Raw genomic sequence first — 13,672 nt, 5'->3', positions numbered from 1 at the left:
AAAATGAATATTGAAATTCAGAAAGAGCAAAATAAAAATTGAAACGTCCGTAATCAGAGCGAAGTAGCGAGCCAATATTATTTAATGGCACACGCGTTTCCGCTATCTGGCTGCAATCGAGAATAAACGTGAGTCTCCGAACGATGCACGCCGTGGTCGATTACCATTTTTCATGCAGTCCGTTGTATTCGTGAAATATCAATCTCTCTGTTTCATCGTAAACCGAAGGATATAAAGTTTGCCTCGTTATATTCGACAGAAGCGATTTCACGGTTCCCGGTTTCTCCTACATCGCAACGTGTTCGTTTTTCTATCCGTATAAACGGCAACATGTGCTTTTACGGTCGTTTTACGGTAACATTAGCTCCGAGACTTTTTACAACGTCTTCCAGCGTTCTTCACCGACATTAACGCCTGCTATTTTACAGCGGCAATGTCTTCGGATCGATTACCGGAAGCGTTACTTTTCTCGTTTGCTCTTTTTAACGTGAAATACAATTTCCACCGATCTGCGCGAAAAACGAGATACACGTTGAAAGTACAGTACTTCCATCTCTTTTAAAAGGTCTCGGTTAGCTAAATGAAGGTGTAGGTGGAACGATTTTGGGAAAAACGTTTTCTAGGAACGAGTTAAGAATTGCAAAAGTGCGAGAGTTTTAAAAATGTAAGGAGAGTGAGAACCACTGACATTTTCTTCAGCGATCGACGGTTTCATTCTCGATCACCTACGCCGTTTTATCAAACGATCTACCGTCTTTATCCCGCTCGCGATCCCCTCCACGCACGCGGGCAAAACGCTTACCTCGTCTCACCTGTCTTCTTAATTTCTTAACCAAGACGCGTCTGCGATTTTCACGCTCGCGTTACACGCCGAGACGGCGCGAAATCGATCGAACACGCGCCGCTACCAGTCCAACGATCACGCGATATAGAATCCTCTTATCTCGATCCCGTTGCTCTAGCGAGCCTCCTTTTGCTCGATCTGCCGGTCGGAAACGGGTTCAGTTTGATCGCGGATAAGAGAGCGTCGATAACGTTCGCGAAAATTGTGATTAATCTTCTGCAATTCCGGAGACATTGTTTACTGCAGAACATACAGAGGTCATCGACGTTTTATCGGCCAGCTTCAGTGTTGTGACAGTGATCGAAGAAAGTGTTGAGTGCGTAATCGATAAGCGAAAGAATTTTACCGAGTTATTCAAATAGCGGTGTATAAGTAGACATTATAGTGGTAATAGTTTCTCGGTAATAGTTAAATATTTACGCGACCTTATAAAGCGTCGTTATCGGAATACGAGTCGAAAATTTTATCTTCGTGCACCGAATATACCTGCTAAGTAAACTTTCGAAGGCTACAAGACCTATGCCGCGTTTCACTTTCGTATCAGTGATACGTTAAATTGCCAACTTTCTGCCGTCAAACTATAGTCCGCTGAACTTTTTTATTATCCTATCCACCTTGAGATCTATTGTGCTCTGAACTTTCGAATTCGACTATCGCCAAGGTAATCGGTAAAATTATCCAAGCACGCGTTCTTACGCCACGCACAAATATGTATACACCTATCACGGGTTCAGGTGAACGGCGATTTACTCTGATAGTTCCCTGCAGTTTTATCTATGGAAGATAAACAAGATAAAGGATAATTCGTTCGATGTTTTGAATTGTCTTATGGCTGATTTTTCAATAATAAAGGTTGTTATTTCGTACAGGCTTATCACAGACTTCCAAGATTCCTTTGGCATTCTAATCGGCTGAACTTCGCGCCACCTTGAGCAACCTTATCGGCGCATACACGAACGTGGCAACGTGTGTTACGTGGTGGTTCGCGATGGTATATCGATCTAACCCGGTGCTAATTACGAAACCCGATTCGGAACTTCTATCTACCGTGATGATTTTCTTATTTAACTTCTGAATCGCGTCTGATACTTCGAGTATACTCCATAATTGCGGTTTGCAAGGATTTTTATACAATGTTTACTTTACGCCATCGCGAAAATTGTACTAATCCAATCATATCTATGAAGACATTTTTTATCGCGTTACGTAACCTTTACGGGTTTAAAACTTTAGTTTGCCCACCCACGATAGAATCGAAAAATACGGTTAAAGAGTTTGCTCCGTAAACACGGAATACCAGTAAAATCCTATTTCTAAGCACCTTGGATTCCCCGTTTAGTTTCACGGTGCAAGCTAGCTGCATTTTTGCGCGGTTATCAAGCTGCAAACACGTTCTTGCTCGTGACGTTTCGCGCACATCCGAGATAAAACCGCGATACGCGGGTACTTTTACGATAGCGTTAATTGTCGATGACGAAATACGGTTGCTCGAGGTTTACTCCAGAGAAAAAGAAGTCTGAAATATGTTTGCTATTAATCGAACTTCCCGATCGATATCCTGATCACTTGGCGAAAGTTAAACACGTTGAGATTCCAGGAACAATTTCTTTCTACTTGGAAAACTGCGATCGAGCTCGATAACGTCGATACGGTAAATTTGTGTCGCAACGATAACGAGAATATGATCGGAAAACAAATACTGATATAGCTTAAGTGCGTTTCTGCAGCGATTATCGACACGTGATTTCAGAGAGACTTTTGCAAATTGACAGAGTAATTTTTAAATTGCTCGAAAAGTATCTGAAAGAAAAATGTTTTAATAAAGTGTCACTTGATGCAAGTATTTATTGTTATAGAAGTGTATTTTACAAAATATGGCACGTGACAAACAAGAGAGCTGAAAATTGATAGTAGAGGGGATAAACGCGTGGTTGCGACCTTCGTTACGAAAGTTTGCGTAGCATTGTCGTCGCACAATTAGCTTCATCGTCGAAACGTAGTCGAGGTGCAACAATTGTTTCTGTTCCACGATATTGTGGAGCAGGTTCCGTTCCGCAGTTCGGAGTAATCGAGACACAATCGCTGGGTGTAATCATTAATGCGCCCGAATCGGTCGAGCTGAATGAACATCGAATCCTCTTGGACAATTAAATCAGATTTTGCCGATCGTAATGCGATACAGATGATCCCGCTCGGTTCATTAATTTATAATAATGGAGGTATGAACGTCTCGAATCATCGTAGAAATTTGATCCTTCTGGATGAAGCGAACGATTTGTCCTGTTAAAAGACGACTGGGAGTCTTTTAAGCCGATTTGTTGGGAAGTGTACCGAATCTTGGCAAGATGACAACGCTGAAGAAGGACGAGAAGCGAGCTTCGAAGAAGTCGAAAAAGGGGAGCCAGAAAGCCTCCGGTCGCGGCGTGAAACCGGTAAAGGAAGATCCTGTGAGAAACAGCGAGTTGAAAGAGGAATCAGGTACTACCGACAAAGTTTGCTTCGTGTAAAGCTATTTTCGATATCGCTCTGAAATTGATCTCCCTTGAAAAATGAATTGTGTGACCATCGTGTACCGAAACTGGTGGTATGGTGTTTTGTTTGAAATGCACACAACTCTCGCTTGGTCGGTTCGGTCATCTGCATCGAAATATTCTCGTTACATTTCATTTGGGATAGCCGGAAGATACACACAAACTTCATACAAACATCTGCGACTGTAGTTTGGGACGTTCGAATAATTTCAAGCTGAAATTTCAGTAAAGTTTAAATTAAAGTCACGTATATATGTTTTCGCATAATTCATCTCTCTATGTCAAAAAATTTCCAATTGCAACTAATTTAAGTTATGACAAATTTTGTTGCAGAATCGAGGAACTACCTAGAGGTGCACGATGTCGACGTTCCGGAAGAGGTGACGGAGACCGGCAAGGGCGGGAAATTCGATCGCAAGCACTCGTTTCGTCGTAAAATTGGCTCGCTGATAAGAAGCAGCGCGGAGTTACCGGCGGCGATAAACCGTGGCCTGCAGCCTATTAGGCGTAGTCTGAGTTTCAGCAAGGATTTGAACCGATCGCACGAGCCGAACAAGCCTTACAGAGTGAGGAGTGCTCAATGGTACAACAGTTTGGTGTCTCTGGCGGAGGACAAGTGTCTGGACGAACCTGAGGTCCTCTCGTCGAGAGACAGCGTGTCCGAACCTCCCAAGGCTCAAGTGACGAGAACGCAGAGTCTTATCGACACCACTTTTGTAAGATCTTTAACTTGCTGAAATGTTAAGGGGTTTTTCATTTCGGAGTAAGAGCTCATGGGGTTCTTGATTCGACCTGTACCGCTGGTTATATAACGGCCGCGGCAATTAATCCTGTAATGAGTATTCCCATCGAATTTGAATAGAATTTTAAACGAGTTTGGAATGGAAATCGAGCGATGAAGAGGGCTCAAGCGAGATTTGCAATCGTATTTAATATAAAATCCGATCGAACAAACGTTGATGGAATCGAATCGAGGAAAACGCATTAACGATGTTTCCCTTTATTTTTAATATCGACAATTTTTAACTTTCAATATCGAAGACGTAAATTCTGACGATAGTACTCGTGCTTTGAAAACGCATTTATCAGAACCACTATTTAAATTACTTTTTTACAAGCTCGTAAAATAAAAAGCGAATCTCCGTAGAGTTAAATGAGTGATCTTGACGGTAAGGGTTAAATAGTAGTCCGATACAAGACGAAATGTGAACCAACCTTAAGTCTGCTAGCCGCCTGGAAACATGATCAATAATTTTGCCCTCGCTTCGCAAGCTGGCCCGGGATCATAAATATTTGGATTTCAGACTAGAAGAACGCCTATCGTGGCTCGTATTAAAAGGAATCGTAAAACGATCGAAGCAATCCTTCTGCAGCTTTTTGTTCTGCTACGTGTAATGTTGGAGGCGCATTAAGCGGATGAAAATATCCGTGCCTTTCAGGTATATAGTCCAATACGACACGGCAAAAGAGATATCTACTTGAACCATGCTAGAAAAAGGTTGTTGGATCGATGTAAATACAGTGTGCCGTAAAGAAAACGTTTCGAGACTCGCGAGATAGATGGTACTAAATACTAATGTAGAAAATATTGAAAAACACCGAGGCGCAAATGAGCATTAATGTCCCATGCTTGCGGGAATTTTCCTAAAATATTCATCGATATGCAGGATTTTGGAATCGTTCAATATTTACAGGCTAGATGGTACCTGCTAAACTGAATGGAAAATATATAAACAGAAATGCTTTGGAGATAATCAGGAAGGCAATCTTCGTTAAATATTTGCTGATACACCGGGAAGAAAAGCGTTTAAAACTCGAAAGGCGGATGATACGAAAAATATATTAAAAAATCAATTATTTCGAAGCCAGGGATCAGGGAGACTTTCGGACGCAAACTTTTTATATGAATTCTGTGTTACATTTTTAATTAGAAGAGCAAGTTTATACGGATAAATACTTGGATGATACTAAAGTACAATATATTAGTGGAGAGCACGCATATGTAAAATAATAAGTCTATTATTGAATATAACGGACTGATCCTTGAAATCCTTTCTATGCAACACCCTGTAGAAACGATTTTCAAGCCAACGGTAAATCCCCCTCGATTCCATTCTAGCACGAAACAAGGATTCTCTATCTTGTCCGCGATGCATCCTTTATCAGGACGAACTTACGCGAGGCCATCGTTTATTTCGAACCCTTTCTGTGCTCTTACGTATCTCGAAATGGACTTAATTTTCATGCTCGTTCAAGCATCACGATTCGATGTAAGAGAAATTGCATTCTCCAACAGGCCAGAAGTCCAAGACGACGAGTAAACGAGCTCCTCAATCGAACCGCCCCTTTTGGACGACATAGCGATCACTATGACTCTACAATAGGTAATTCAATTCTTCTTCCTTAAGTTCGGTAACATAATTTATATAATGCGGCGTACAGAAACGGAGCTGAGGAGAATCAAATAACTTTTGTTAGAATAGAAAATAGAAATTTAATTAACGTCGAAACTTCGTGGACGTTAAATTCTCCTTGTATGTTTCCTTTTCAGATTTAAGTAATCCACCCTGCGAAGCCAGCAGCCTTCCTGCTCTGTCTCACACCGCAATTTATGAAACCTACAACCTGGGGTAAGTGCGCAGAAAATTGACCAAAAAGTGTGTTAAGTGTTTGCATCGATGAGGGGCAAATTTGCTACTCAAATGGCTCGTTCGAACTAAATAATGGTCGAAGGATTAAGAGATTCGTTTAGTTCTAGCTGTTAAACGTTAGCTTAATTATCAATCGGCTTCACGAGCATGTCTGCTCCCGCCGGGATATTGTTTGCCATCGACAACATCCAGTTAATTAAAGTTCCGTCGAAGCGTTGGCGTTACTTTTGTTTAAAAGAAACTGGGTGAATTGCATCTTCGAACCGCTTGATTTACGGAACTGCAGACAGGACTCTCGTAACTCCTGTTTCGACATACAAGCCTTCTTCTCGCGCGTCTTTGGTGAAATATAGAAGGATATAGTCTTACCTAGCACCATTCATTCTGGGGGAGATGCTTTTACGAAAAATTTCATCGTAGATGGAATCGACACTTTCAATTCAAAAAGCTGTGCATCAGTAATTATAATGTATCGTGTATCAACACAATTAGCAATGATTGATACGAACAAAATGTACCAACAATATAATAAAAGCCCTCCGCACTTCCTACTATTCGAAACAAGAAAAGAAGAAAAAAGTTCTACTTGTCGTATACGTCGTTATTGTGCATTTCATCTAAAAAAAAAAAGAAGAGAAAGGGAAGGGATTTCATCGTGTGCTACGTTTTTCCTGTTCCCATCCTCGAAAAGAAAGAATAACCGGAATTGCTCAGGGCTAGCGCGGCCCGGGTACTTCTCGGGATTGTTAGCAACTGGGTCGAACCAATTACGTGCATGGCACGTAAACTTATGCTTTTGTAGTGCAAGGTGATTCGAAGTGGTAACGAATGACTTTGTGGTTCACTGAGAAGGGCTGTGGAAAAGCGTGCATCTTGAAACAAAACTTGTAGGCGCGATTACAAACAGTATCGGGGTGTTTCAGTTTTCTGAGAGACACCCTTTATGAACTCGCGCTACGTGTCCGATTTCTTTGATACATTTAACGCCCTTTGTTACAACAATATTCTTTGTTATACAATCCAAAAGTAACTGGAGATTTTTAATTAATCCTTGGTAATTTATTACATGGGTAAATTGCCAATGTTCTTGTATGACAATGGGTTTTACATTAATAGAACGTAACGATGTAAGTTAATATTTTAAATAATTTCTATACATCTGAAACTTCATCCTCAACGAGTCATGTATAGGTTATGTCTACTAATTTTCTCGAAAACGAGTAATTCCTCTTTGCAAAGATTGAATTATTCCGCTTCATGAATTGTCGAAGCATGTCCAATTAGGCAGGTGTACCATTGCAAGAAATGAAAGATTCAATACTACGCAGCATACGTAAAATCAAGGTACTCCTAAAAGGATGTAGAAGGAAGAGAAGACGGGAAACGCTTCCTCTTATCCAATCTCGATAATGCTCAGCCGAGATTCTCGCAGTACGACACACGTGTGTGGTTAATGTTTCACTTCGAGCCGAGAAGAACATCAAAACGGAGGATATATTTTAATCAACGAAAGTTCCGAGAAAACTCGGTCTAATGCATTCGTTACGCGCTTCCTTTCGAATCGCGGCTGAAGACAAAAAGAGATCGTTCCTCAAAATCTTTGTTCCGACGAGATACGGGTCGTGGCGAAATTAAAAGGGAGAAGGTTAAATGCGAAGTGTAGCTTCTTGAAAGCGTAGTTTCTTCGGTTGCATATTTTCTCCAGCCAGATTAATTATCGAGCGGTAATTGGTTCGCTACTTAATTTCAAGTTTTTGCATTAACCCAGATTAATTAGTCGGCTTCTTTCGAATATAAAGATGGAGTTTAATAATTTTCTGCATCGAACCGTGCGTGTCACGAGATGAAACGGTAATCTGTTGACAAAATAAAACCCGGTCGAAAAAGAGAAACATTTTTCCAATATGCACCGCGGTTTCCACCTATCCATTTTATTTACAATAACCCCCATTCGAAGAGTGTATATTTAACCAAGAAACTTTTTGTTTCAGCCGTGAATGGGAGCAACAGGTCAGGAACGAATGGAGGAGCCCGAAAGCCGTTGCTGGAAATTTGTCTCTGCTGCATGTTGGACAATTCCCCGCGAACCATCACACGGTGAGTGTCTGACAAGCAGTTTAATTAGTTGAACGCTTTCGCCGGCTTCGTATACAAACTTTGATAATAGATCTAGTCAACGGTACTCGTTTAGTAGTTGAGATTTTTTGCAGTACTCGAAAGTTGAGACTCGAATTAATTTACCGCGATGTGCGCTCTTTGGAGTCTGATAAATTCAGCAATACGTCTGAGTGTTATATCTGAAAGCTTTGAAAATTAGTAATGATTCGACGTTGCGAAAGAGGTAACGCAATTACACCGAAAGGATCTAATCGCGATTGACGTGACAGAAATTGAAACTGCAATGAATTTATTGGGAATGGTAAGGAGAAACTGCAAAGCAACCGGATGGAGTTACCAGATCAATTAAGGTCACCGATAATCGGGGAATTTTAGCGGCGACTGCATTAACTTTGTCTGTGTTAAACAACGCCCTCGTTAATTAATAGCAAAGTAATCGCAGGGAGTGTCGCGTTGAAACGTGGACAGAAAACGTATCTATCGTCCACTTAAGAGATCCTTTCTACATCGTGTCACACTACAGAGTGTTACAAACCACCTATTTCTCTTGCAATTCAATTCTGATTATAATCCGTATAATCAGGGATTCTGTAATTGTTTCATCTTTTGTAGCAATAATTGTCTAGCTGACGCAAATTATAGGTTAAGTGGTTAACATCTAAACTTGCAGCATCTAATAAAATAACTACATAAACTAATGAAGTTACAAGTTACAGTATCGAGTTACAACAGCAAGTTACAAGTTACGGCACGTATTCGATTATTAAATTATCAGGTACATAGAGAAAGTTTTGGCCCAGAAGCAAAAAAGAGAAAAGTGTTCGGATGCTTTGTTAGGGACTTTTGACCGACGGGACACGTCTCACGGCGAACAATCGCGGTTTTCATGCGGTGAGTCTGTAAAAAGAAGTCTGCCGCCGGCATCGACTGCGTTTCAGCCTTTGATACCGCGCCAAAGATACGGCCCTTTCGTACGCCTATCCTTTTATTAAGCGATTCAGGATCCTCGTAGGCTGCTTATTATTCGCTATAATTGTATTCTGGTCGCTGGTAATTCACGCTCCACGAAGAAAAGCAGGGCTTTCCAATGGACGTCCTTGCATTTAGACTTCTCTTGAACTTTTCACGCTCCGAGTCGAATGTAAAGAAGTTCTCTGCGTTAAATCTAAAGGACGCTCCTGTTTCGGACTTGTAATAATCTCGAAAATATTACGCAAATCGCTGTAATGAGCTTTTCTCTTGGACGCGTTGAATTCGAGAATGGTTAAAAATGAATCATTGATCGCTGAGAGCACCGAATTTTATTTAAACAGTGTAATGTTAAATAAATTAAAAGCCATAACTCGATTAAGATCGCAAAATTATATTGCAATTAATCATACTCCGTGCAACGATGTTCGTCATCGTGAAGAATTAATTATATCTTTAATTAAGGTGAGCTTGTAATAACTGTAAAGCCGCTTAAGCAAAAGCGATTACTTGATACGTTTTGCCGGTGGCCGTAGAAATGAGACGCCATAAAGAACGCTGTAAAAATGCAGTGATTTCATTTGTCGAGACGTTGATACCCTTATAATTCGACGAAACTAATAGAACTCGAACAGGTGAGAATTAAAAGAATGCCGATAATAGACTGTTCGAATTTATCCGTTTAATTCGTGAATGGCAAGATGTTCTCCCGGAGCCGAGATTCAATTTAAAAACATACGGCAATCGGAGAAACGTGGATTTATCGGTTCGGAAAGCGTCGATCGTTCTGTTCGTCCAGTGTTCAACTGCAAATCCGCTGGAATCGAGTCGATTTTTCTTCGCTCGGTAAATACGGGGAAAACGACGGATCATTAAATTCGTCGAATAGGAAACACGATCACACGGAGAGGCTGATGTTCGAACGTCGATTTCATCTCCCCGTTTCTTTTCTATTTTTTTCGAGACGGGACTGGACAATGGAAAACACCGATCGATGAAGAAATTAATGGGCGTTCTCCTTTAATACGAGGCAAAGCTTGCTCTTCGTTTCGTCTGACACCTTTCGCGAATCTCTGACAGCTTTCTACATCGTTGCTACAATCTCTCTTTTTTCGCTGTTCGGTATTTCCTGTCCTTGCTTTCTTTTTCGACTCGTCGTTCTTCTGTTTCGTTCCACCGATTTCGTTCAATCTGTGCAGCGTACTGTGTTACTTATCGCGTGTATCGTTCCGGCGGAATCGATGTTCGCAACGGTGTAAAAAGAAATTGACCAATCTCGGAACGAAAGTTTTAATCGTCCACGTTTTTGCGCCGGAATGAATCAAATTGGCTATTAAAAGATAACTCGCTTCATCGCGAATTCTCGCGTGATACATCCTCTACAATAGCTTTTCGATGTTTGCCAGATTCAACAGTCTGTGAATGCGATTAATTATAATACTCGAATAATAGCTCTAATTAACGGACTACCCGTTCTCAGTTCGCGATCGACCTAACTCTATCACAACCGTGAAAGCAATTGATTTTTCGATGCATAAAGTTACAATTTTTTATTAAATGATCCGGTTCGTTACATGGGATTCCACGTTTCACTCTTTGTACACTCGAAGCACTATGATAAAAGCAGTTTGGTAACGACGTTAGAAGAAGCAACTTTTGGAAAACGGTTGCTTAACTTACTTCGAGCGTAACGGATAAACCGAAGGGAAAAGTTTCGTCGATCTTGACGTTTTAATGAGCGAAACACGAGATAAGATCGTTTGCCTTGTTAGATTAAATTATCGATTTCGGTTCGATACGACGTTTTAGACTCAAACCAGGAAGATTCTGATTGGACCTCTTTTCCACTGCGGTTTTTAATCGTCAACCCCTTGTACTATTTCATGTCTCGTGACGCACTCATTATTTTGCTCAATAACACCAAATAGGCATAGCATTTAAACTTACTTTATTTTAATATAGTTGTGAGTAGTTGTGACACGCCTCAGAAATAAATCACAGGGGCGAACAAGTTAACAAGCAGCAAAGCTCGCCAAACGAACTACGTCTCCCGAAAATTTTCCTCGACAAGGCACCCCTTTAAAAGCAGACACAAAAATTCTCCATGGCTATTACCCAAATTTGTGTCGTCAAAAAGCGAAAACAGCTCGAGGCGTCGAAAGGAAAAAGCTTCAATTAAAGAAGCTCCAGACTCGAGAGCGTTTTCTCACCCCCGTTTAAAAAAAGGTTCGCTAGCTCGATGCCAAAAGCCTCCTACGTGGTCCTCCCTTCTTTTACACAGGTAATTTCTGCGTTTCGAGTCGGCCAAACAGAAGGAGAACAGTTGACAAGAAGAAGAAAAAGGCGGCGGAGAGAGGAGAGTATCGGGCGAGCGAGAGGGCGGTTGAACGCGAGCCGAGGGTGGGTTTCGGTGTCCGCGCAGTTTCGTGCCACCCCCGTACGAAGGGAATCGGCATCGGGGGGGTTGAGTCGCTCTTCGAAATGACGGAGAACGGATTTTCCCTCTAGTAGGACGCGCGACCTCAGCCCGGTTAGATCGACGCCGCCCTCGCCCCCGAGACGAAGCGAAACGCGCTCAGAAAAACCGAAAGAACGGAACGCGATCACGATTCCGCAACGGGCTGTTTCCAAACACGAGATTCATTGAAAACTTTGTCACAATTGGACATAAGAAGAGACGGGCTAGAACTCTTGGTGTCGAGACCCTTGAATAAAAAATTCACTCTGTCGAATTGGCTAATGAAATCGAATAGAAGAGGTAACGGAGAGAATGCTTAGTGGCGGTTCCTAATTAAATGTTCTTAATTAAAAATCGGTGGAAGTACTTTATGAAACTTCTGGCAACAAATTGTTCGGACTGCAGAAAAGGACAAGGTGGGGAACTCTTGTGATTATTCGTTTCGAAGTAATGGAAAGTTTGTCAAGAAACTGCTGATTCTTTTTTAGTACAGGAAAGTCTTGACGGGTCTTTGAACTCCGAACGTTTCGAAGAAAATCAGATTAATGGAGAATTATGTTTGCATCGGTAGAAATTGTCGGACTATAGGGAAAAAGAATTCTCAACCTTCCTTTTGATCTCCCTAAATAAAAGAAATCAGAAAATTAACTTTGCCAAGCAATCACTTATCTTGGTCGCCAGACTTTTCAACTAGACCGCATAAAAACTGTTCGTAAGGGTTTTCTAGCTCCTCTTCGCGGAAATAAAGAACAGGAAGTTAATGGAAAATTAACTTTGGCAAAGAATCGCTGACCTGGACTTGTACGGATTGACTAAAGAAAAGAAACCGGATTGAATCGGTGGATCGGAAATCGATCGCGACAAGATCCGTTACGTGACCGGAAATGACCAGGATTTCCTTGTGCACGGGTATCAACCGTAGAGATTGATTCGCAAGCCACGGAACGAAAAGACAGAGAGGAAACGCTTGGATTTCCCGAGATGAGAAGAAAACGCATGAAAAAGTGCAAAGCTACACGATTCCAGCACGCGTAGGAGTATCGAACCGATGACGTAGAGAATAGAGGAACTTCAAACCGAAGGAAAGTCTCGAGAGAAGGGCCGACAGTCGCTGCTGGGCGGGAATTTCGATCGAACGTGATCGATTTCACGTGCAACGAGAGGATCTCGCGTCGATGAGAGTCGAAGGTAACGTTGCATTTTGCTTGAATCGATCTCGTAGGAATTTCTTACGGAAAATCGAGTCTCTGTCGTGTCTTAGAAGGGTGCTTTCCCGCGAAAGCGCGATCTAGCTGCTTCGATCGAATTTTCATACGTTTCTGGCGATTTCGAACTTGGTAAATTGATAAGCTTGATAATCATGGAATACCGTCGATATTTTATAGATTGTGAAAATAACGCAATCTTTTAGCTGTAGGACATTTGCAATTTCCACGCGTTCTGACGACTCGATATTTTTCTCATTCAAATTTCGGAGAATTTATCACGTAACAGCGACCATAAAATTCGCCAATGTCCCATTGCGAAACTTTTACTTGACCCTTTTTTCTACAAAACGAGTTACGTTTTCAGGCGAGAACACGATCTCACCTAGACTTTGAATAAAAGAAATCACGCCTCTCCAATCTCTACCGTCATCTTTTTTTTATCGCAGTGGACGATTTCCAAGGCAGGAAAATGTCTCGCAGACCCTTGGAAATCAAACTTTTATACCTATGTCAGCTACGAATTTTGTAGGGGAGGCAAGTTCCCGGTGATAGAAGTTTAGATCGCTTGCATTTTCGATCACAGGGGAGCTCCACCGGGCACAGAAAGATTCCTTTGCAGAACTGTTTCCTGGATCGGCGGCGACGGAAATAATTCAAACGTTGTTATCCGCGTGTCAGGATCGCTTGGACAAATATTTGTCTTGCAAATCGGATTATTACTCATTCAAATTGAATTCATAACTTCCTTGTTAACTTGTAAGCCTACGAAAGTGGCACACGCGGTTCAAGTTGCTCGAAGATCTGGACAATAGTTTTCGCGAGAAATTTAAGAAAAGATTCCTTTGGATAATTATGGGTCGTGGCACAATTTTAGTTAGTCCGTAAAATCGGTT

At 41.5% G+C, this 13,672-nt stretch overlaps 1 protein-coding gene across 12 annotated transcripts in view; it reads left to right on the top strand.

Annotated features, from left to right (window-relative positions):
* Nucleotides 1-832: 832 nt before the first annotated feature.
* Nucleotides 833-13,672, top strand: part of LOC100880938 (pleckstrin homology domain-containing family G member 5) — a 51,136-nt gene continuing 38,296 nt past the window's right edge. For 2 of the 12 annotated variants that reach the window (XM_076540589.1, XM_076540590.1), the window contains exons 1-5: nt 833-3,322; nt 3,709-4,091; nt 5,672-5,759; nt 5,927-6,005; nt 8,018-8,123. In XM_076540589.1, the coding sequence (XP_076396704.1) occupies nt 3,190-3,322; nt 3,709-4,091; nt 5,672-5,759; nt 5,927-6,005; nt 8,018-8,123 (789 nt within the window). In that variant the 5' untranslated portion in view covers nt 833-3,189. The remainder of the gene's footprint in view (nt 3,323-3,708; nt 4,092-5,671; nt 5,760-5,926; nt 6,006-8,017; nt 8,124-13,672) is intronic. The other 10 variants (XM_076540588.1, XM_076540586.1, XM_076540583.1 and 7 more) reach the window with 9 other exon arrangements.

Source organism: Megachile rotundata, chromosome 15, assembly GCF_050947335.1.
Source record: "Megachile rotundata isolate GNS110a chromosome 15, iyMegRotu1, whole genome shotgun sequence".
Classification (NCBI taxonomy): domain Eukaryota; kingdom Metazoa; phylum Arthropoda; class Insecta; order Hymenoptera; family Megachilidae; genus Megachile; species Megachile rotundata.
The sequence above is the reverse complement of the archived record's forward strand: the minus strand, read 5'-3'. Positions and strand labels throughout refer to the sequence as shown.